General features: G+C 43.5%; 1 protein-coding gene across 4 annotated transcripts in view; it reads left to right on the top strand.

Moving 5' to 3' along the window:
* The window catches only part of Rfx4 (regulatory factor X4), a 159,078-nt gene that overhangs the window by 106,926 nt on the left and 29,499 nt on the right, over positions 1 to 22,653 (top strand). For all 4 annotated transcript variants that reach the window (XM_048802632.1, XM_048802628.1, XM_048802640.1 and 1 more), the window contains 5 exons: positions 8,191 to 8,291; positions 10,301 to 10,359; positions 13,778 to 13,922; positions 16,005 to 16,099; positions 16,469 to 16,586. In XM_048802632.1, coding sequence (XP_048658589.1) covers positions 8,191 to 8,291; positions 10,301 to 10,359; positions 13,778 to 13,922; positions 16,005 to 16,099; positions 16,469 to 16,586 — 518 coding nt within the window. The remainder of the gene's footprint in view (positions 1 to 8,190; positions 8,292 to 10,300; positions 10,360 to 13,777; positions 13,923 to 16,004; positions 16,100 to 16,468; positions 16,587 to 22,653) is intronic.

Raw genomic sequence — 22,653 nt, 5'->3', positions numbered from 1 at the left:
AAAAAAAAAAAAAAAAAAAAAAAAAAAAAAAAAAAAAAAAAAGCACAGCTTTTGGTTTCTCTGGTTTTTTAAAGTCTGTCTATTTTCAATTCTGTTGTATTTTTAATTGATTTAGGATTTGTTTTGCTCCTCTTTTTTCATGTCTTTAAGTGAAAGCTTATGTCATTGATTACAAATATTTCTGCTTTTCTATAAAATCATCAAATGATGTAATTAGTCTTTGTTTAGAGACATCCCACGAGTTTTGATATGTTGTAGTTTCAATTTAATTCAGTTAAAAATATTTTCTGCTTTCCTGTGGCTTTTTCTTTGACCTATGTGTTATTTAGAAGTGAATGTTCGACTTCTAAATATTTAGAAATTGTTCAGGTATCTTTCTGTTATTGAGTTGCAGTTTAATTTCCCTGTGGTTAGATTACATATATAATATATCAATATTAATTATTGATATATAATATGTGATATATCAATACTTTGATATTTAGTGAAGCTTGTTTTATCTCCAGAAATGTGGTCTATATTGATTTTTTTTTCCATGCATACTTGAAACGGCTGCATACTCTGCTGTTATTTGGTGAAGTGTTCTATAAATTATCAACTAAGTCAAGTTAATTGATAATGTTTAGTTTTTCTTTGTTTTTAATGACTTTCTATACATTTGTTCTGTTGAAGGCATCTCCAACTTTACTTTGGGATTTGTCATTTCTATCCATTTTTGCATCATGTATTTTAAAGTTGATTTTGAAGCTTTACTGTTACATATATACAAGTTGGGATGTAATGCCTTCTTGACAAACAGACTCCTTTTCATAAATGTAATGTCTGTTTTTATCCCTGGCAATAGTTCTTCCAAAGAAGTCCACTTTGATAGTAGCATAGATGCTCTAGTTTTTTTAAAAAATTAATGTTTGCATGACATCTTTTCCCACCCTATTCCTCTGTCACTGTCTCTCATATTTGTAATAAATTTCTTAATCAGCATAGACTGAGGTCTTGCCTTTAAAAAAAATCCAATCTGACAACTTCCCTTTCTAGCTGCTCTATCTAGACCTATACATTTAGTGTCATAATATAATATGGATGGAGTCTTCCATCTTGCTAATTGTTTTCTATTAACTTCATTGGATTTTGTTCTTTTTTCCCCCTCTTTTTGTGTCTGGTTTAGGGTTAATTTTGTTTTGTTTTTAATATCTATTTTTTAATTGTAGTTGAATACAATATATTTATTTCATTTATTTGTCTTTATGTGGTGCTGAGGATCGAACCCAGGGCCTCGCCTGTACTAGGTGAGTGCTCTACCACTGAGCCACAACCCCAGCCCAGGATTAATTCTGTTTTATCAGTCTGTTTATCTCCATGGTTTGTTTGTTACTTATACTTTTTAAAAATTTGATCTGATTAGTTATACATGACAGAAGAATACATTTTGATACATCATACATGAGTGGAGTATAACTTCTCATTATCTGGCTGTACAGGATATAGAATTACACCTAAGCATGTAGGGTGATGATGTTCATTTTATTCTGCTATCATTCCTATGCATATACCCCCTCCGCTCCCTTCATCCTCCTTTGTAAAATCCAAAGTACCTCTATTCTTCCCTAGTGCCCCCTCCTTATTGTGGATTAGGAATTATTTGCATATCAGAGAAATTTGGCCTTTAGTTCTTTGGGATTGGCTTATATCGCTTAGCACGATATTCTCGAGTTCCATCCATTTATCAGCAAATACCATAATTTCATTCTTCTTTATGGCTGAGTAATATTCCATTGTGTATATACACCACAATTTCTTTATCCATTCATCTGTTGAAGGGCATCTATATTGGTTCCATAGTTTAGCTGTTCCGAAGTTCACTGGGTTTGGGCCTTGTTGTTGCTATGGTTACCTTCAGGGTGCCACCAGCTTCTAATTTCTCTGGGGCGCCTTCACTTAGGTTGGAAGTTGTTTCTTAGGCTTTTCATTTCCTCAGTGTTCCTGCCGCAGGGCCTCTCCTATGTTACTCTATTGAGACTTGGTGCTTCTGTTAGCCAGTTTGGAGCTGAGGAGAGCAGTGGGATTCTCTTTTGCTTGGACTGTCTCAGTCTGAAGCAAGCCCCGTGGTTCTGGGGCCTCACAGTTCCAGGCTACATGGTTGTGACTTGAGCTCTCTGATGAGTTAAAATTTTGAGTTTGTAGATTGTCCTGCCTTTTCTTATTATGGTAGGAATGATGCTTTTTCCATCAAATGGAACCAGATACACCAATAGGCTCACAAAAGTCACCTGCAGGTGAGATCATAGCCAAATTTTATTCTCAGCCTTTTCTGCATTATTCAACAGTTCTATGTGAAGACAGAATTTCAACTTTCTAATCATATTTATGTATAAACGTGTGTCACTTAGGCTTTGTGTTGTTGAATTCATTCTTGTGTGTTGATAAAGTGAACTGGATAATAGCTAAATCTCTGTTTTCACTTTGGATCACAAATGTACCTTCTGAGTGATTGGTAAGACATACAATTATAAGAAAATTTCACGTGCTTCTAATATTTCATTGCAGGTGCTATGTACACACATATTACATAGTTAAATATTATTACCACTGATTTTTCCCCCGTACCAGGAATTGAACCCAGAGGTGCTTAACCACTGAACCGCATCCCTAGCCCTTTTTATATTTTATTTTGAGACAGAGTCTTGCTAAGTTGCTTAGGGCTTCATTAAATCGCTGAGGTTGGCTTTGAACTCTAGATCCTCCTGCCTCAGCCTCCTGAGTGCTGGAATTAGACATGTGCCACTGCACCTGGCACTACTGTGAGTTTTGACTTATAAATCTAGTGGCTGTCACATTAAATTAAGAAGATAAAGTTACTTAAAAGATGGAGGTCCGTCCAATAGCTGACTTTTCAGTTTTACATATTCACTTCTCATCTTGTCTGAGTGCCTTCTGTCTGCTGGGCCCTGTGCTCTGTCTGGATGGAAATGAGCATCAGCTCTAGACATTCTAATTCCACCCTGGCCAGGCTGAGGTGCCGCTCCCAACTCACTAACTCAGACCCTGGCTTCTTTCCAACTCAGAGAACATGTTGAATTTCAGGTGACCAGTGACACTATTACAGGGTATACATGAATCGTATACTTTTATTTATAGGAAAGGTATATCATTCTCAAACTTAGGTTTTTCACCTCATTCAAATGATCTTGGTGTAGTGGTTGTTAACAGCAATTATTTGACCATAAGACTGTGTGTGTGTGTGTGTGTGTGTGTGTGTGTGTGTGTGTGTGGTTTGATTGGCAAGGAGGAGAAGATATCAAAAGAGCAAAGACTGAGGACAACCCTGAGGTGTTAAAGGAATAGCAGTGAAAATCAGGAGATGACTCTGGAGATGAGGAGAACCCAGGCACCTGTGAGGGGCAGGTGTGGGTATTTTCACCATCTGAGATTGCAGAGGGAGAACAATCATGAATCGGACAGACCTGGGCTTGAATCTTGGCTCTGTCACTTACCACATTTCCTTGGACGAATGAGAATGGAATAGCTTCTCTGGGCCTGGGTTCTCATCTCTCTGTTGGGACTAACAGCAGTGCCTACTTCATGGGGTTGAGGTGAGGATTAAACGAGGGGAGGTGTGAAGTGTTTAGCACTTGGCATGGTGCACTCATTAACAGGTCCTTGCTGTTATCACACTTTGCTGTTGTTGTAACAGCATCATCATCGGAGGTGACACAGGGACCTGCCAGTGCGAGTTAAGATGCAGGAGGGGGGCCATAGCGGGAACCACAGACAAGGGAGCCACGTGCATCCCTGGAATCCCAGCCCAGGGGGTGAGATGAGGGGAGGAAGGAGAGCTCAGGAAAGCGTGGGCTGCAGGTGAACCCCCTGGAGGAGGGAGAGCCATCCACGACAGGGTAACAGCCTCAACAGACGCTGCAGGGAGTGGCCAGCCTGGGGCTTAGGGAGGCATCCCTCACACCAGGTGACAGGGAAGACAGCTCCTCACTGCTGGCTGACACCACAGCAAAGCAGCTTGAATGTTTCGATGACCCCTAAAAGACTACAGGCCCAAATTCCAAATTCCCAAGTAGAATCTTTTCTGGGCTGACTTCCTCCCCACTTTTCATCAGCTTAATAAAAGCGAATGATTGCATGAAACAAAAGGCCCACCCACAGTCCTGCTGCTGAGTGTCTGCTCCCAGACAAAGGTCCAGTCCCTGCTCCGGCCCCGTGTCAGCACCTGCAACACATCATGGATGGAGAAGGGCAAGCAGCCCTCCCACCATTGGACTGTCACCAGAACTTTTCGGCCTGTCAAAAGCAGCCCAACATTCTAAGACGTCTTCTCACTTAGAAGTTGGATCCAGTGTGCAGACAATGGGTACCATTTCTGAACTTGGCCTTTATGACACACACAGTCCTTTAGCTCCCTCTGTACTCAACACTCACGCCTCCCGTGTACCAGGCGCCCTGCAAGGCACAGGGGGGCTTAGCTTCCTTTGCTTTCAGAAAGACACACTTGATTCTGTCCTCATGCACCACATCCGCTTGCTCATCAAAAAGCCTGTTGGCCTCGCACCATCTCCACTGTCACCACGCTGTGCCAGAACATCAAAACCGAGCTCTCTGCCTTTGCCTCCCTGTAGTCCATTTTCATCACGGAAGCCAAAGGGATTTTTAAAAAATGTGTAGCAGAATGTAGAGAATTTTGAGATAGTGAGGAGCTGAGAATGTGAGGAGGTTGGTGATTGGAAGTACCACAGTCAACCCTGGAAGCTGTTAAGGGGGAGAGTCATGCTACCAGCAGACACAGGTGCAAAGCCCTACAAGGTGCACAGGAGCCTGGAGAGCTGGGAAAGAGAAAGGAGGGGAGCTGGGCATGGGGGCTCACGCCTGTGATCCCAGTGCCTGGGCGCAGAGGCAGGAGGATCTCAAGTTCAACGTTTCCCTATAGAAGTAACATCCGGTTGCAGGTGCAATGGAGGCGCAGCAGTTGAGCAGGAGAGGTGCTCTCGGCAGAAAGAAGGCCAGCCCCAAGGCCCTGGAGAGAGGAGGGAAGGGGGCAAAGGCCAGGAGAAGGAAGGAGGAGGAGAAGGTGGGCAGAGGGCTAAGAAGGCCAGAGGATGGGTCTGGGGGCTATAGCAAGGATTTGGGTTCATGTCCTCCAAGAATATGTGAAAGTATTGAGGACTTTGGATCAATACTGATCAGCACTGCATGTGTTTTGCAAAAAAACCTTTCACAGTGTGATGGGTGGAGGTGGGAAGGAGGTAGGGTGGACTCAGGAAGCTAATGTCACAGTCCAGGTGAGCAATGATAGTGGCTTGAATGTGGCAGAAAAGGGAGGAAAGTGAATAGTGTTTGAGAGGGAACTTGGAGGTAAAATCTGAAATATTTGTAATGGAACAAGAGGCCAAATGAGCACATTTAATGAAGAAAACCAAGACATTTAATCCTCATCATACAATGCGACTCACATCCCAGGGGCCACTTACCAAGTTTCCTTGCCTAAAAAAATTGAAATTGAACTCAATCAAATCTTTAGACCTAGTGGGAAGCACACAGGATGCATAAATAGATTAAATGACACTATAAGGAACAGATTAGCCATATCATAGAGTGGGCCACCCCAAGGAATAAGTAACATGGTGTCGCCAAGGAATCAACAACATAAAATAGAAAAAAGAGGATTTAAGAAATTGAAGAAGCAATGTTGTATCTTGCATGCTATATATGGACCTTGTTTGGACCTGATTCCAACAAACAAATAGATGTCTTAGAGAGAAAAAGGGAAATCTGAATACTGACTAGGCTTTAGACAACATTAAGGAATTACCGTTCACCGTGCTGAGCATTCTCATGGTGTGGAGGTGTTACATGCATGTTCATGTGTGTGCGTGCACACATCCACGCTCAAACCTTGTGATTCTGAAAAGCACACTTAGTTTCTGGGGGTGAATGATATTATTAACTTGCTTAAAACACTCTGAAAAAGAAAACTGGCAAAATATTGCTAATTTTTGAAGCTGAGTCACGGGTACTTGGAGTTTTGTTTTGTTATTCTTTCTTGGGGTATGTTTGGAACTTCTCATAATAAACAAGTTAAAAACAAAACTTCATGGGAAGTAGAGTTTTAACATGAGAAAAGAAACAGGTCTGAGGGGGAAATCAGGAATTTATTTTGGACATGTGGAGTTTGACCTGACTCTGGCACTTGTAAATAGAGAGGCCATATACCCAGTGGGCCTGGAGTCCTAAAGACCTCTGTGCTGCAGACATGAAAGTGGTTGTAGATAGTGACTGAAGCTGAGGGCAAAGAGAGATTACTAAGCAGGGAAGGAAAAGGGCTTTATGAGAAGAGGGCCCAGGGCTAGATCTGGAAGACACAATGGCCAGGGAGAGGGCCATGAGCTCTGTGTCGGGTAGAAGCAGTAGAGTGAGGAGTCACAGATGCCAAGGGAAGTTAGGGGGTCCAAAAGGCAGATGTGGGCACTAGAGACGTGTGCTGCCAAGATGACCTTGCAAGGTGACCAGAATGCGTCCTCTGGGTTTGCACCACTGATGGAGCTTGCTGCCCAGGTGACAGCTGTTTAGGCTAAGGGACAGGAGCAAGGCCAGGAGTGAATGGGAGTGAAGAAAAGGTGACAAAGAGTCTGGACTGCCAGGCACAGAGGTGCACGCCTGTCATCCCAGCAGCTCAGGAGGTTGAGGCAGGAGGAACACGAGTTCAAAGCCAGCCCCAGCAAAAGAGAGGCACTAAGCAACTCAGTGAGACCCTGTCTCTAAATAAAATACAAAATAGGGCTGGGGATGTGGCTCAGTGGCTGAGTGTCCCTGAGTTCAATCCCTGATCCCCTCCCCGGAAAAGAGTCTGGAACACTCTGTGAAGATGTCTGTAAAGTGGTAGATAGACATGGTGGTAGCTTGAAGAGAGTTGAGGAAATGAGTTTTTATTTTATTTATTTTACTCTTTAAGGCAAAGCATCCTTAAATACATTAAGATACTGAGAGAATAATCCAGCAGAGAGTAAAAAGTTGAATATAGAAGGGAAGGGCCAGTTGGCCGTGTAGGTTCCTAAAAGGCAGGAGAGGGTGGGACAGGGAGTTTAGTCCTGGGACAGAGGAGAGATTGCTCCTTGATTCTTTCAGGAAGAAAGAAGATGATCCACGTAGGTGGTAGAAGGTCAGTGATAGTCTTCCTTTGTGTTTGTCTTTCCTGAGAAACAGGGGGTGACACCATCTATTGTGGGGAGGGGACTTAGAGGGTAGAGGTGTGAGGGTCTTGGAGAAGGTTAGAGTTAGTCATGGAAAGGGAAGAGCAGGTGACCAAAGAAAATGGATGGAATGCCTGGTGGGGTGAAGGTTGGTGAGCATGACCTGGTGGGAGAGAGACAGTGAAAGACGGAACCAGGGCAGTGTAGGTGGCATTGGTTGAGGGCAAGAATGATGTGGGTGATCAGCATCAGAGAGGTCCACATGTCCAGTGTGGCCAAACAGGATTTCACATGGAAGAAACTGGAGGTGGAGCTATGAGCAGATGTTTTTGATGGTGAGACTTGGGGCACTCAGTGTCTTTTCAACCCCAAAGTCCTATCTCATATTGTAACCTACCATCCCCTGCACAGTTTCTTACCCCTACCCCCTCCCACTTCTTATCTCAAAATTGTCCTTAACTCTCCAAATCTAGTACAGTTGGAAGGCCCATATTAGGGCTCTTTGCCAATTTAAAAAATATGGCTGCTTCCCAGCTCCTGACACATGGCAGCAGTTTGCTAAGCTGGGTGGGAAGGCATCTGCCATATGCTGCAGACGAGTTTCAACTTGTCTGAGGGGACATGGACCAGAGTGGGCTTTGACAGCATGAGGAGGAAGGCCGACTGCAAAACAGCCTTCTTAGGCTACAACCCACTGTCTTCATCCACCTTCTTCCTAAACACGAAGGAACATGTTTTTCTTGCAGAAGGAGTTCTGGATGACACCTCACCTTGCAGTGAGCTTTACAGTTGAGCATGATGGACCAGGGTTAGCCCTGGTTAGTCCCCTCCCATATCCACCTGCTCTCCACAAAGTCTGGGCTTCCAGCTCGGTCCCTGAGCTGTTAAGAAGACTGAGCCTACTGGTAGTAGCCAACACACGATTAGGGGAAAGAGGACCTCTGGGGAGGACTGAGCAACACACGTGGCACTCAAAAAGCACCATTTCTCTTTTTAGCTTAACTCAGGTGATTCGAAAGTTTGCCAAGCAGCTGGATGAGTGGCTAAAAGTGGCTCTCCACGACCTCCCAGAAAATTTGAGAAACATCAAATTTGAATGTAAGTACAAATTTAGGAGCAGAATATAATGTTTTAGTGCCAAACATTGTACGTGATTGTTATTAAAATAATAACAGCTAACAGCTACCATTTGACTATAGAGCACTAGGTATTGTACTATGGACTGTATGTGCATGCACTTATTTAATTCTCATAAAATGTTTATTATGGGCGGCCTACTCCTCCTTTTACATAAAGAATTCAGGCTTAGAGAGGTAATAAACGACAGAGACAGAACTTACTACCAGTCTCTCAGATGCCCAAGTCTCTGCTTATCACCACCATTCTCCTTATTCCAATTCATCCTCATGCCACCTCTGCAACGTAGGAAAGGGTATCCCCATTCTACAGATGAGAATCTGAGAGGCAAAGCAACTTCCCCAAAGCCACACAGCTGGTAAGTAGGAGCTCTGAGATTTCCTTGAAGCTCTGCGATTGTGATAGCTGAAGACGGAACAGCTCGGGGCTTCATGTAGTCTCTGCCTAATTAGAAAGCCAAATTAATATTTCTCATAAGGGGCCTGGGGTTGTGGATCTATGCAGAGCATCGTGTCTCATGCCCCAGCACTAGCTGGGTCTTAAGAAAACTGCTTCTATTTTTCTATCACCATGTGTTCATGCTTGTGTGAGACTCGTGTGCAGCTCATTTGTTGCTATTAAACATAGATGAAATGATTTTAAGCAAAACAGGGCTTTAAAATATATGTTTCTTAAAGCCCCATTTGAATGCAGCTTGCTATTCTTGCCCGAAATAAGTGCCAGGGAGGAAAATGAAGGCGATCAAATTACCCTCTCTCCGCAGGCAAAGGAGCCCTTTCAGAGGTGCTTTGAGGCCGCCTGCAGTGCCCATCACCTATTGATAAAGCCCGCTTTATTTCACGGCTCTCAGTTCTTTTCTTTTCTCCAGCACTAAATTCCACATCACAAAGTTAAAGAAAAAGTAATTAAGGAGAAGGATTAACGATTGATCGGCCTGGAAAATTAGAAGTTCATCTGCCCCCCCCCCATCCCCATTCCTTCACCCACACCCTATTTTTCAAATCAAACCAACTCTGAGTACAAATTAGAATAATCCTAGGGAAATTTTGGACTATTTCTTGACCAGTTCAGAAATTAATGAGAAGAAAACCCGGTGCCCATTTTAATTATGCTGACAAAACCAACCAGTTCAAAGTCGATAGCCAGGAGGTCTGCTGAACCTTCCACCTGTGCGTGCCTGGAGGAAGCGTTCTTCCCAGGGAGCCCCGAGTGCATCTGGAGAATGTGTGTGTGTGTATGTGTGTGTGTGTGTTGGGGGGGGGTGTTGGTAACAAATGCCACTCAAACTTTAAGACCTTGAGCAGGAACGTGTCTTTTCTGCTACAAAATTCACAGATATAAGGTCACCCCACTTGAAAATGGATCAGCTCAATATGTTGGTGTAGGAAACAAGATCTTTTCCTAAAGGCAGAGACCATTAAAATCTGCAAATAGGTTATGGAAAGAATTTGATAAAAATGTCAGATTGGGCATGCAAAACCACATCACTGTGGAGCCTGGGTTCCACCCTAGAAGCACTCCCTACCCCCACACACCACGGAGGCTCAATCAAGATTTCCTATTAGACTACTACTTTTTAAAGGGACTTCTTCAAAGCTTCCATTTGATTCCTGCAATTATTTATGGAGAGAAGTGATTGAGCTTGCAATTAGCGAAATGAAAGACAAGTAAATAATTGCCTTTACTCACGGTTGATTGACGCCACCATTTCTCACACCTGCAAGTGTGGCATGTGAGTGACTTTGAAATCTGTACCCCAAATATCACCATTAGGAAATAGTTGTTGAAGCCCAAACAGGAGAACAAAGAATCAAATGCAGGGTTTTGTCAGTGGGTGCATAAAGTGGGGGTGGGCCATGTGACAAATTTAGACAAAATGAGAAAGATACTTTTTGAAATCTGCCTCTGGGAAATAAAGGTAGAATCATAAAGCATGCACATATTTCCAATTAACTTTTTTCTTTTTGCAGTGTCGAGAAGGTTTTCCCAAATCCTGAGACGGCAAACATCGCTAAATCATCTTTGCCAGGTAGCTGTACCCTCTGTGTGTATTAACCACTGCTTAGTCATTGCAAATCCCCGGGAAAAATCCAGAAAAACAATTTCCTGTAGCTCTGTCAGGCCGACGACAGTGTTTAACTTCTGTGTTTAACTTCTACAGATGAGGAATAAAACTGGTAGCCAGTACCTGTTTCAACTCATATGCAAAATCATTTCTGACATCAGTTGCCCCTGAGCCTTTCAGATGTATTCAAGAGGCCGCAAATTTATGGATCCCTTAAGTCAGAGCTTTTCAGTCCCTATTGACATTTGGGTGTGCATGATTTCTTGTTTGTGCAATGTCCGTAGCCTCTAGCCACTAGATGCCAATAGTCCTACCCACCCAGCCCTTGTGACAGCCAAGAAGGCCAGTTCAGCCTAGGGGGTGAAATTTCCCCCACTGTGAGCCTCTGAGTCAGATAATTCAAAAGGGATAAACAGGATGATTTGTTTGTTGTGGCATCCAAGAGTTCAAAGCTAAATAGTACCTTAAATATTTGCCCAATTTTGTTTAGTTTTTCCAGATCTGCATTATTTTTAGCACAAAATTGACATGCACTTACCATAAAAAAGTTCAAACATGAAAGTGTATAAACTAAAAGTGAAAGACCCCACTCTGTGCTCTATGTACTCTATAGTTACAACTAGGTGGCATATAACTATTAATTTTGTGCCTAATGAAGGAACTAAAGTCTGTTAAGGCCACCCATTAATATCACACTCAATTACTAATAGCCTTAAAGCAGCAGTGACCAACTGATGGCCACAGACCAAATCTGGCCCTAGGACATGTCAGATTATTGTTTGATTTGCATATGATCAGGTTGTTTTTTTTTTCAGTTGGTCACTAACAGTTGAAACTAGATGACAGCTAAATACCCAGATTGGTGTAGAAACCCTTGGAGAGCTGGTATCATGCCCAGAGGGCAGTTCCTCTGGCAGCAGCAGTATCTCAGCAGGCACCGCCCTCCTCACCCACCAACTCTCCTAGAGTTGGCCCACCTTGCTCATGTGTGTCACCTGCCTGCCCCTCTGTGTGTTGAGGTTTGCACCTTCTCCCATAAAGTGCTTCTGGGTCTGGTGATGCTGGTTCTTCAAGGTCAAGGCAGGAGGGAAGGCTCCAAACAGAATCCAGAGAGTAAAACTGCACCTCCCCACCCATCTCACACTTCCTGTCCTGTGCCTAGTGTACATGGCACAGGGATGATTTCAGGAAGGAAGGAAACCCTCAATAAGGAGGTTAACCTGTGCAAAGCCTGATAAATTAAGGGGATTCAGGGCAGAAGACAGCATCAGCAAAACCAAGAAACCTTCCTGAGGGCAGAGGCCAGCTTGGAAGGATGCTCCTTGGGTCATATCAGGGAACACAGACATGGTTTTGGTGCTTCTCTCTGGGGCTCAGATGGCTTAGGAAGGACTTTGCCCCTTCAACACACATGCAGGTATAAGCATCCATACGCATGCCTACAACCAAGTGTTTCACAAGCATGCACACACACACACACACACAGACACACACACAGCCTGGGGAGTGAAATTACCCCCACCGTGAGCAATTTTTCCACTTTCCACACTCAAAGACAGTATGCAATTTAATTGGCAAACACCACTTTTGCATCTACTGGACTGCCTCAGACACATTCCTGGATCAGCCAGAGGACCGGGGTTGGTGTGAGAAATGAAATACCACAGAACATCTGCGCCAGTATCCCAGTGAGCTTTCCTAAACACACAGAGCAAACCAGACTAACAAGTCAACCAAAGACTCCCCCCTAACTCTCTGACCCAAGAGTCACATACCCAAGCTCTTCCAGGCACGCCAAGCAAGCCACTTGGCACTCATATCTCAGCCACTCAGAGCAGTGCCTACTCAAAACACTATGCTTAATGGCACCTGTCCTGGGGTGGGAGGAGTGGGGGTAGCAAACAAACAAACAAAAAATTAAATGTGAGTTTTACAAAGGAAAGAGAATGGAAACAGGCATAGAATATATACACATTCTATTTAGATAAGACAGTCAGAGGAAGCCCCTCTCTGGGTGTGTCAATTAAGCTAGCCCATCATGACTGCAGGGTTGCTGGGGCAAAGTGGGAGAAAAATGAGAACATCACGTACAAAGGCCCTGAGATATCAACACAGCCACGGCAAAGAGAACCAACCAGAACAGCAGCTGCTATTTTTACTGTGAATTATGCTTTTCAAACATTATCTCCATACCCTCAACAGCAGCCCTCATTAATACATAGGTGCTATCACTTCTCCATTTCATGAAGCAGTCAACTGAGATTAATCTTGCCTGTCCCAAATCAATGAGCTAGTTAGCAGCCAAGCCAGGATATGAAGTAGGTATGTTTGAATCCAGAAACCTGACTTTTACCTCCAGTTGCTTTTGTTATCATTAGACACTGATGCAATTTATGTATTTATATATTCTAGGCCTCTTTGGCCTTCAAAGACTTCGACAGTTATTTAAGTAAGCTATTGTGCTTGGACAGTCTAGGTTTAACAAGGGTTGACATTATTTACCATCCTCTGGAAGTTCAGAAGTATTATGAGATTTACAATGTCCTTGTGTATTTTCAATCTTTTTATTTTACTCAACGATGTTTTGAATACATGCAAGTAAAGGAAACGAGCGAGGGTATGTTTTTCTTGGCTTTTATTGGTATTGTTCCATATTGGTAATGTTGTTCCCAATTTTGTTCCAACTTGTAAATTTAAGTTCACTAGAGAGAGTTTGCTGGGGAAGTCACAGCCCTAACACACACACACACACACACACACACATACAAAATTGATCCTTACAATGTACTTTCCTTTTTCCTCCATCTTGATTATTCATATTGCTTTTAATCATCCTAGTATACAAAAAGAAAAAACAAACAGAAAACCAGAGCTTAAACTAATCTAGAATGCATTTACATGATAATTCACATTTTGAAATATCTGGGCTTAAACCTATCATAGGCCAGAGGAGCAGGAACATTTCCTAAATCCGGCCTGGCCCTGTTGCTTCTCAAGTGCTAGAGACACAGGGGCTATGAAGCAGAGACCCCCCATCCCACAGGCATACATCAGAAAGCTGACAGATCTCTGGCCTTCGTCCCATTGTTTGATGGGGTCAAGACGAAAGGAGCTGGGAACAGCAGGGTCTGGTCTGGCCTAGGCCAACTTGGTAGTTCCTTAGAGAGAGAGAGAGAGAGAAGGGAAGAGTCAGGAGGAAACAGTGTCTGAGTCTTCTGAATGATGGACTTGTCTGCTGCTTTCCTGAAACGGAGTTTTCCTAAATTTCAGGGTAGTTTACAGAATTCCACATGCAGATTCATTAAAGAAGCTTAAAAGGAAACAATGTTAGGTGTTTTAACCTAAAACCCACAAACTAATGAGTGGATTGATTGGGTCACAGGCGTCTCGGACGGTGATCCACAGTGCAGACATCACGTTCCAAATGCTGGAGGACTGGAGGAACGTGGACCTGAACAGCATCACCAAGCAGACCCTCTACACCATGGAGGACTCTCGCGACGAGCACCGGAAACTCATCATCCAGTGTAAGGTGTTCCACCAGGGCTCATTTCCTTCTGATTTTGCTTTTTAAAGAAAGACAGAGTATCTTGGTATTTATTTAAGTGGCATTCTGCCCCTTCATTCTTCCTGGGTCCCATCCTCTTTATTGTTCCCATCAGATGGGTTGACCCAGACAGAAGGGCCAGTTGACATGTGTCAACACAGCTGGTGCAGTTGGGCAGCACACAATGTCATGCAAAGGACCCCACATATGACCCCGGATGCCAGGCATACCTCCCTGGTGGTGACATGAACAATGAGGACTAGAGCTTACTGCCTGTCTCCGCATGTGTCAGTCTGGAGTCCACAGCTGCTTCAGGGGAGGGTCACATGAGTCGGTGCACCTATTGGCAGGAGAAACTTCCAGGCACATTAATGCTTGAGAAGGGGTGGACAGTGATTTACTTCTGCCAGCATACATTCATGTCCACGTGGACAGAGACTTCCAACTACAGACTGTGTGTGTGCTGCTCCAAATACGACCCTGACCTGGGCAGGGCCTCTGATTTGAGGAGAAAAGCAGCAGGAGAGGGCCAAGGGACACCATCACCTCTGTCCTGCCCAGGGCATCCCCACAGCCTTTCAGGGTCCCCGGCCACCTCCCCCCTCTAGTGGTTCTTCCTTTGCCACGCATCTCAGGAGAAGGCAGCTTGAAGACAGGAAGGAGGAGATCAGTACTCCTTCTGGGGGGATTTTAGAAAGATTGATGCTGAGATCATGGGTGGAGCAGGGGGATGGCTATAGCACCTTGCACCTTCTGTATGGTGCAAGTGACCTTGTTCAGGATGCTGCAGAGAAGCTGTCCCCATGAAGAGGGGCTATTCAGAGTTTCCCAGGCCCCTCTGAATTCCAAGATATACCTTCTGTGCTGTCATCTTGAGGGGCATATATCTCTAGTCCCCCAGTCTGAGCTTATGACGCTTATAATAAAAAGTCCTCTAAGATATTTGTTAGAGGACTCTTTCCCCTTAAGGTCTTTTCAAAAGCAAATAGAGCAGCTGGAATACTGGACCATGTGGACCCTCCCAAGGCTTCTTTCCTGGCCAAGCCCTATCTCAACTCAGGCTCCCATTTCTTCCTCTGCAGCTGCCCCCAGCCCACTCCTCCTCAGTTAAGAATTTTAGAGGTCATCACTGAAATAATGATGCAGTTTTTTGACTGTCTGATGTGTGCCAAGTTCTGCATCAAATCCACCATATGCTGACTTCACTTAATCTGTCCATCAGCCCTGTGAGGAACACTCCCTTGTCACCCCCACTTTACAGATGAGAAGATGCAGCCCCAAAGAACTGGGGAGGCTTCCCAGAGTCATGTGGCAAAGTAGCAAAGCTGGATGTGAAACCAGGCCTCATCTTGGCCTCACAACCAGAATTAATGGCAAATCAGAAGTTGAACAAATAATTCACAAATGCACTGCATCTTACCAAAGAGGACTGAGCTTTGTGATGCAGGGTCAAGAAGGGGAGATTGAGGAAACGTACCAAGCTTGAAGGCCAACGGCCCAGTGCACGGGTGTCAGCCCCGAATCTCCCCACTAGACAGTTGGGGAGTCCCTGAACCAGAGTGAACTGGACCAACAGAGCAGCAGCCCCTCCGCCCATTCATTCAATCCTGTTTTTATTGGCTAACAGCTGCTTAGCAGATAATGCACTAGATAATAAAGATACCAGACAAAGAACTGGCAAGTCACAGACCTGACTGTAACCCCGCGTTATTAGTGATAGAATAAAGTGCCATGAAAGAACAGAGGCGGACTGATCAGTTTGGGGCAAGGGCCCCAGGCAGGGTTAGACCCCTCAGTATAAAAGGTATAAAACAGCAGAGCATGTTGGGAACTGACAAATACATGAGATGGCCAGCCCTCCCAGCATTCACAGGCATGGAAGATGAGCCAGGGAAGGTCGGGGGTGGGGCGCTGATGTCCTAATGCTGTGAATGCCCTGCTAGGACTTGGAGTCTGATTCATTCAGTTTTACTTTGCTCATCCTGCACCCCCTGCTCCTTTGAGGTGCACCTCTGTTTAAACACAACTGCAGGAGTTGTGTGGGGCTCTCCTTTGTTTACAGTGTACCAGGAGTTTGACCACCTGCTGGAGGAGCAGTCGCCCATCGAGTCCTACATCGAGTGGCTGGATACCATGGTGGACCGATGCGTTGTAAAGGTTGGTAAGCTGGAGCAGAAGGGGCAGCCTTGGGTCCTTCAGCACTTCACTTGTCTGTGTGAACAGCTGGCTAATACAGAGCCCCCAGTGAGCCACGGGCAGCTGTGAGTTCTTGGGTTCCAAGGGGAGACCTGGCCCTCAGCCCTAGGAGGTAGAAGCCCGACCCTGCATCTCCCATCCCTGATTCAGTCACATCAGCCTCTCTACTGTGTGCACTGAGTATTGGCATAAGATTCAATTTTTAAGTGTATTTTTGCTGCAGAACATTGTTCCACAGTATTAAGACCCATGAGCCTCCCTGTCATTTTTCAAATAGAAATAAATGAAAAGTCAAGATGATCACTATTAATCCCATTCAATTCCTTGTAGGTGGCTGCCAAGAGACAAGGGTCCCTGAAGAAAGTGGCCCAGCAGTTCCTCTTGATGTGGTCCTGTTTTGGCACCAGGGTGATTCGGGACATGACCTTGCATAGCGCCCCCAGTTTTGGTAAGAACACCCCAGTCCTCCCCACATTCCTTTTCTCTGAGCTGTATGTACTGAATCCACCTCTGTGAATGAGTTGTATTGAGGCTACAAGTTCCTCTGTTGGAAACATGTCTATGTTGGGGACCTAACATTGTTGGGACTTTCAGAGAAGAAAGATGACACTGCTTTCTGAAAATGAAGTATCCAGTCTGAAAAGGAGAGGATCACACACAGAGTATGACCTGAGTTTAAAGAGGAGTAAACAGTAATGACTGGGCACCCCCTTTACAAGATGTCCCCAGTGCCGTCGTGCCGCTTCCACAGGACTGTTTCCCAAGTGGGCCCATGAAGAGGCCTCTAAGTTTAAACATTTGCAAGTGACCCGATGGAAACTTTTTTTTTTAATTGACTTTTTATTTTTAAAATGATTGACATTTGTTTTACTGGCCCCCTGGGTTTTCTACTTCCTTACCCAAGTCCTTACCTACTGCTTTCTAGTATAACAGGCCTTGAAATCTCTGCCCAGTGGTCCTGTTTCTGCAGGCAGAAACCTAATCACCAAGTTAATGTGAATGCCTCTGCTACATAGTAGGACACAGTTTTCTACCTTTCACTGAAAAGAATGAAGTATGCATTGAGTCTGGGTCCTTAAAGTGGGGACTTTACGGCATTCTGTGAACATTCGAAATCACAAAACACTTTGGTCTTCATTTTATAGGCATTTTGGTAAAGGACTATTGGTATAAATTTTCAGGGTAATTGCTTAAGTTCTCTATTAACTTTGCAAGTAGAGATGTGGTTTTATTTCTCATTATCTCCAATTAAGCTGGTCAGCTCCAGATTTTGCACTGGGTTTAATTTGACACTTTTCCATCTAGCTTTCTATGGTCTCTGTCACCATTTTCCAGTCAGGCTATACAATGAAGTGACGACGAGGTGAAACACAGAGCACCATTTTTTCTAAACAGCCCTGTCCGTGAAAGACCATGTTTGCCCACTCAGAGAGGCATTTTGTTGCAGATTTCTTTAATCTTAGTTCTGAAAGTTCTCTGAACCTTCCTGCAGCATGGCTACAGATGGAAATTCTCTTGGAGAGCTGAGTATGGAAATGCTCTGGTGACTGCTACCTGGGCAGTGCCATCAGGCATGGCATTTTGATGACTTCCAGTCAGCAGAGTTACTGTTAGCACATGTTACCTCTAGGTCTGGAAAAATCATTGGTGCATAACTGTTTTCACTTAAGTAAATGGTTGAAAACTATTTGAGATTTTCGTCGTCGTTTCAAAACTCAAAGATTCAACAGTGTCACCCATAAACACACATGTACACACCCACAAAGCAAGCATCCCCTTTTTGTTTTATTCCTTTAAATTTGCTGATTCATGAACTAAGTATAGCACTGACTACTTTCCATTAGACAGGGAAAGCAGTTCCCTTTCTACTACCTCTTGCGATTCATTTGTTTTTATTAATAGTCAATGTGAAAAAGGAAGTTTGGACACTTAGGACAATTAGGGTTTATAAATAGGTTGAATTTATTACTGAGAAGTATGGTTCCTTAAAATCTGTTTATTTCTTTTTGAACCACACACTATTTTAGAATATGCTGGAAGCTCAGGCAAATGGCCAAAAAAAAAAAAAAATTAGAAAAGGAAAGAGATATTAACCCAATTTCACTTTTACAGTATTTTTCAACCTTGAATGAGTTGAAATAATACCTGCCTCCAAGTCCATTTAGCAAACTATCTGAAATGGTCCAGCTCATCTGACTCATTGTTGAGTTTTGCAGCTTGGGGTGACAGGCAAGTTGAAAGAATTTGCGGCAGACAAAAGCCCAGCTCCCCCTTTCTGCCTGTATATGTCAAAGACCCAGTTGGTGGCTGTGTTTGGGTCATGTGTTCCCTGTATGAAAACAGCTAATTAGGAAAAAGAGCCCTCTGTTCCCTGGCCCCCTCCCCCAGCCCAAGGGGCCAGCTCCATGTATCTCATAACTCCCACCCGGTCCTCTCCTCGGGGCTGTGAATAGGTGGCAGCCCCACGGGCTGACCATTACAATGATCGCGTGGGATACCGAAAGGATCCCGTGGGGGATTCGATCACCTCTTCCCAGAACAGCCCCTTTCAAAGGTAGTTGACTCCTTTCTTTTCCTTAATTCCTTTTCACTCTTTTCTCCCTAATTCCTTTCCACTGAAAGAACTTATGCTGTGAACTAAAGTAACCAGATTTGTCCTTGCTGTAAGCAATGATTTCTAGCAAAATTAGTCAGTAAAGGTGGCAGGCAGTGAACTTTCAGTCCTGATGGAGCTGAGCAAATTTATTTCAATAAAACACACCATATTTTCAGTTGACTGGTCTGATTTCAGCTCAGAGGCTACCTGGACCCCAGTCAGCACTGGGCCTTTCCCCTTGCACTCTGGGTTTCTTTCACTGTTGGGAACATCTGAAGGGCAATAAGCACTCCAGTGTAAAACAGTTTGAAAAGAGCCCCTGTGTGACAGCTGAGGGGGCAGGATTGCATGTCACTTCTGTGGTTTGTGTTTTTACATGTGTGTTTTCTGGACTAGTGTCAAATCTCACCCCCTGGGCAGGGTTGGGAGGCCCCATGGGTGTCTGTCAGGGAGTGGTTCCCAGACCAAGTGGCCATGACCAGCCTTCTAGACTGCTTCTCTACACTCAGATGTCTTGGCCTGTCTCTGAGTCAAGCAGAACCTGCTAAAAACTGCAGGATTTTGACATTCACAATGTCACACAGGCCCTCTCCAAGCCCGAGGAGGCAGGGATTGCCCTCTCTGTATGGAGAAGAGGATCTGTATGGATTGTGCAGGAGGCAGGCTGATTCAGCCTGAACTGGGTCCCAGGCTCAAGTGGAGCTCCTTCTCCTACACCAGCTGCCTCTTCCCCTGGGGGTCGAATATCAATGACACCCACAACAAAGGCCTAGTAGACTTTACATTAGGCATTTCTCATTCGCTTCTAACATAATACTGTGGGTCCCTATTAGTGCCCTCATGTGACAGATGAGGAAACTGAGGTGGAACTTGAAGACTTCCCTAAGATTAGACACAATAAGGAGACAAAGATGGAATAGTGATAATTATTATAACAAATATTAGTAAGCACACACTACATTTAATTCTCGCATTAACTCGGCAAGGCCAAAAATAGGTGTCTTTCTACAAAGGTGAAAAGAGAGCTTGGAGAAGTGTTTTGCCCAAGATCAAGGTGGCAAGTGGCAGAGTTGTATGTCAAATTGGGTCTGCCTGACCACAATGCCCATGCTTATTCAAGTATCACACTTACCCTGGGCTCCGATGCATGGCACAAAAGGGCTATCACCGACACTGATGGTTTTAAATACACACATGTATATGGGTTAAAATTAAAAGAGGCTAAGAGAGAAAAGAACGTTGATTACAGTAATAACATTTGCCAGAGGACAATAGAATAATAAATGTTATTCAAGAGTAAGGGCAACTAGGGCTGGTGATAGAGCTCAGTTGGTAGAGTGCTTGCCTCATATGCACAAGGCCGCCCTGGGTTCAATCCCCAGCACCACAACTAAAAGATATACTCAGTTATAGGAAGACTAAGGGAATCTGGCACCCACAGGTCTTCATTTACGAAAACAAAAAACAAAAGATGCATTTCAGCAAAAAGAAAAAGCCACAGGTAAGGTCTGTAATACAAGAAACCACAATTTTCTGGTCATTGTTGCAGTCTACTTGGAAGTCTGATAACCATTTTATTAATGGTGATGACAAGGTAGCTCGGAGTTCCAGGAGCGACTGTCCCAAGGGTAGGGCTTCCTTGCTTTTATGATCCACTGTCTGCCACAGTGTGACTTCTGCCATGTTATTGGTCCAAGTAGTCACAGGTCTACAAAGATCCAAGGGCAGCACAGACCCACTGTTATCAATGGGAAGAATGTAAAAGAATGTGAGGGCTCTGGGCTGGGGTTGTGGCTCAGTGGCAGAGTGCTTGCCTAGCATGTGTGTGGCACTGGGTTCAATTCTCAGCACTGCATATCAATAAATAAAGTTCCATTGACAGCAACAAAAAAGACAATTATGGAAAAAAAAAAGAATGTGAGGGCTCTATTTTCAGATGAGAGAAAAATTTAAATATGTAAATAAATGAACTTTTTACTCTAATTTTAGAACTAATCTTTTAAAAGTGTGTTTTAAAAAGATAAAACCAAGTTTGAGGAAAAATATAATAGAGTAGTGGGAAAAATACAAAATAGTATAGTAGACATAAAGACTAAATGATAAAGTAAATGAAAAATCTCTTCCTTTGAGAAACATCAGGCAAATATATATATATAATTTGTTCTTTTTAGTTATACATGACAGTAGAATGTATTTTGATATATCATCCATATGTAAATGGAATATAATTTCTCATTGTTGTGGTTGTACATGACATGGAGTTACATTGGTTATGTATTCATATATGAACCTAGGAAAGTTATGTCCAGTTCATTCTACTATCTTTCCTATTCCCATCCCTCCTCCCTTCCCTTCATTTCCTTTGTCTAGTTCAATGAACTTCTATTTTTCCTTCTGCCTTACCTTATTGTGTGTTAGCATCTACATATCAGAGAGAACATTCAGCCTTTGTTTTTTGGGGTAGGGATTGGCTTATTTCACTTCTCCAATTCCACCCATTTACTGGCAAATGCCATAATTTCATTCTTCTTTAAGGCTGAGTAATATTCCATTTTGTATATATAACACATTTTCTTTATCCATTTATCTATTGAAGGGCATCTAGGTTGGCCCCATAGCTTTACTATTGTGAATTAAGCTGCTATAAACATTAATGTGCCTGCATCACTATAGTATGCTGACTATAAGTTCTTTGGATATAAGCCAAGGAGTGGGATAACTGGGTCAAATGGTGGTTCCATTCCAAGTTTTCGAAGGAATCTCCACACTGCTTTCCAGAGTAGTTGCACCAATTTGCAGTCCCACCAGCAATGTATGAGTGTGCCTTTTCCCCACATCCTCGTCAACATTTATTATTACTCATATTATTGATAAATGTCATTCTGACTGGTGTCAGTGTAGTTTTAATTTTCATTTCTCTAATTGGTAGAGATGTTGAACATTTTTTCCAAACATTTGTTGACTGATTGTATTTCTTCTGTGAAGTCTCTGTTAAGTTCCTTAGCCCATTTATTGATTGGGTTGTTATTATCATTATTGGTGTTAAATTTTGTGAGTTCTTTATATATCCTGGAGATTAATGCTCTATCTGAGGTGCAGGTGGCAAAGATTTTCTCCCATTCCATAGGCTCTCTGTTCAGGTTCTTGATTGTTTCCTTTGCAGTGAAGAAGTTTTTTAGTTTGATACCATCACATTTATTAAGTCTTGATTTTACTTCCTATGCTTTAGGGATCTTGTTGAGGAAGTCAGTTCCTAAGCCAACATGCTGGAGATTTTGGGGCCTTCTTTTTCTTCTAGTAGACACAGGGTCTCTGGTCTAAAGCCTAGGTCCTTGATCCACTTTGAGTTGAGTTTTGTGCAGAGTAAGAGATAAGGATTTAATTTCATTTTGCTGCATATGGATTTCTAGTTTTCCCAGCATCATTTGTTGAAGAGGCTATCTTTTCTCTCCAATGCATGTTTATGGCACCTTTGTCTAGTATAAGATAACTGTATTTATGTGGATTTGTTTCTGTGTCTTCTATTCTGTACCATTGGTCTACATGTCTGTTTTGGTGCCAATACCATGCTGTTTTTGTTACTGTTGCTCTGTAGTATAGTCTGGTATTGTGATGCCACCTGCTTCACTCTTCTTGGTGAGGATTGCTTTGGCTAATCTAGAAAAATAAGAGTATTTTTCCAAATGAATTTCATGACTGCTTTTTCTATTTCTATGAAGAACATCATTGGAGAGGGGCTGGGGATGTGGCTCAAGCGGTAGCACGCTCGCCTGGCATGCGTGCGACCTGGGTTCAACCCTCAGCACCACATACAAACAAAGATGTTGTGTCCGCCGAGAACTAAAAAAAATAAATAAATATTTTAAAATTCTCTCTCTCCCTCTCTCTCTCTCTCTCTCTCTCTCTCTCTCTCTCCCTC

The sequence above is a fragment of the Marmota marmota genome, unplaced genomic scaffold (assembly GCF_001458135.2).
Source record: "Marmota marmota marmota unplaced genomic scaffold, marMar, whole genome shotgun sequence".
NCBI lineage: Eukaryota > Metazoa > Chordata > Mammalia > Rodentia > Sciuridae > Marmota > Marmota marmota.
Note: the sequence above shows the minus strand (reverse complement) of the source record. Positions and strands in the feature narration are given on the sequence as shown.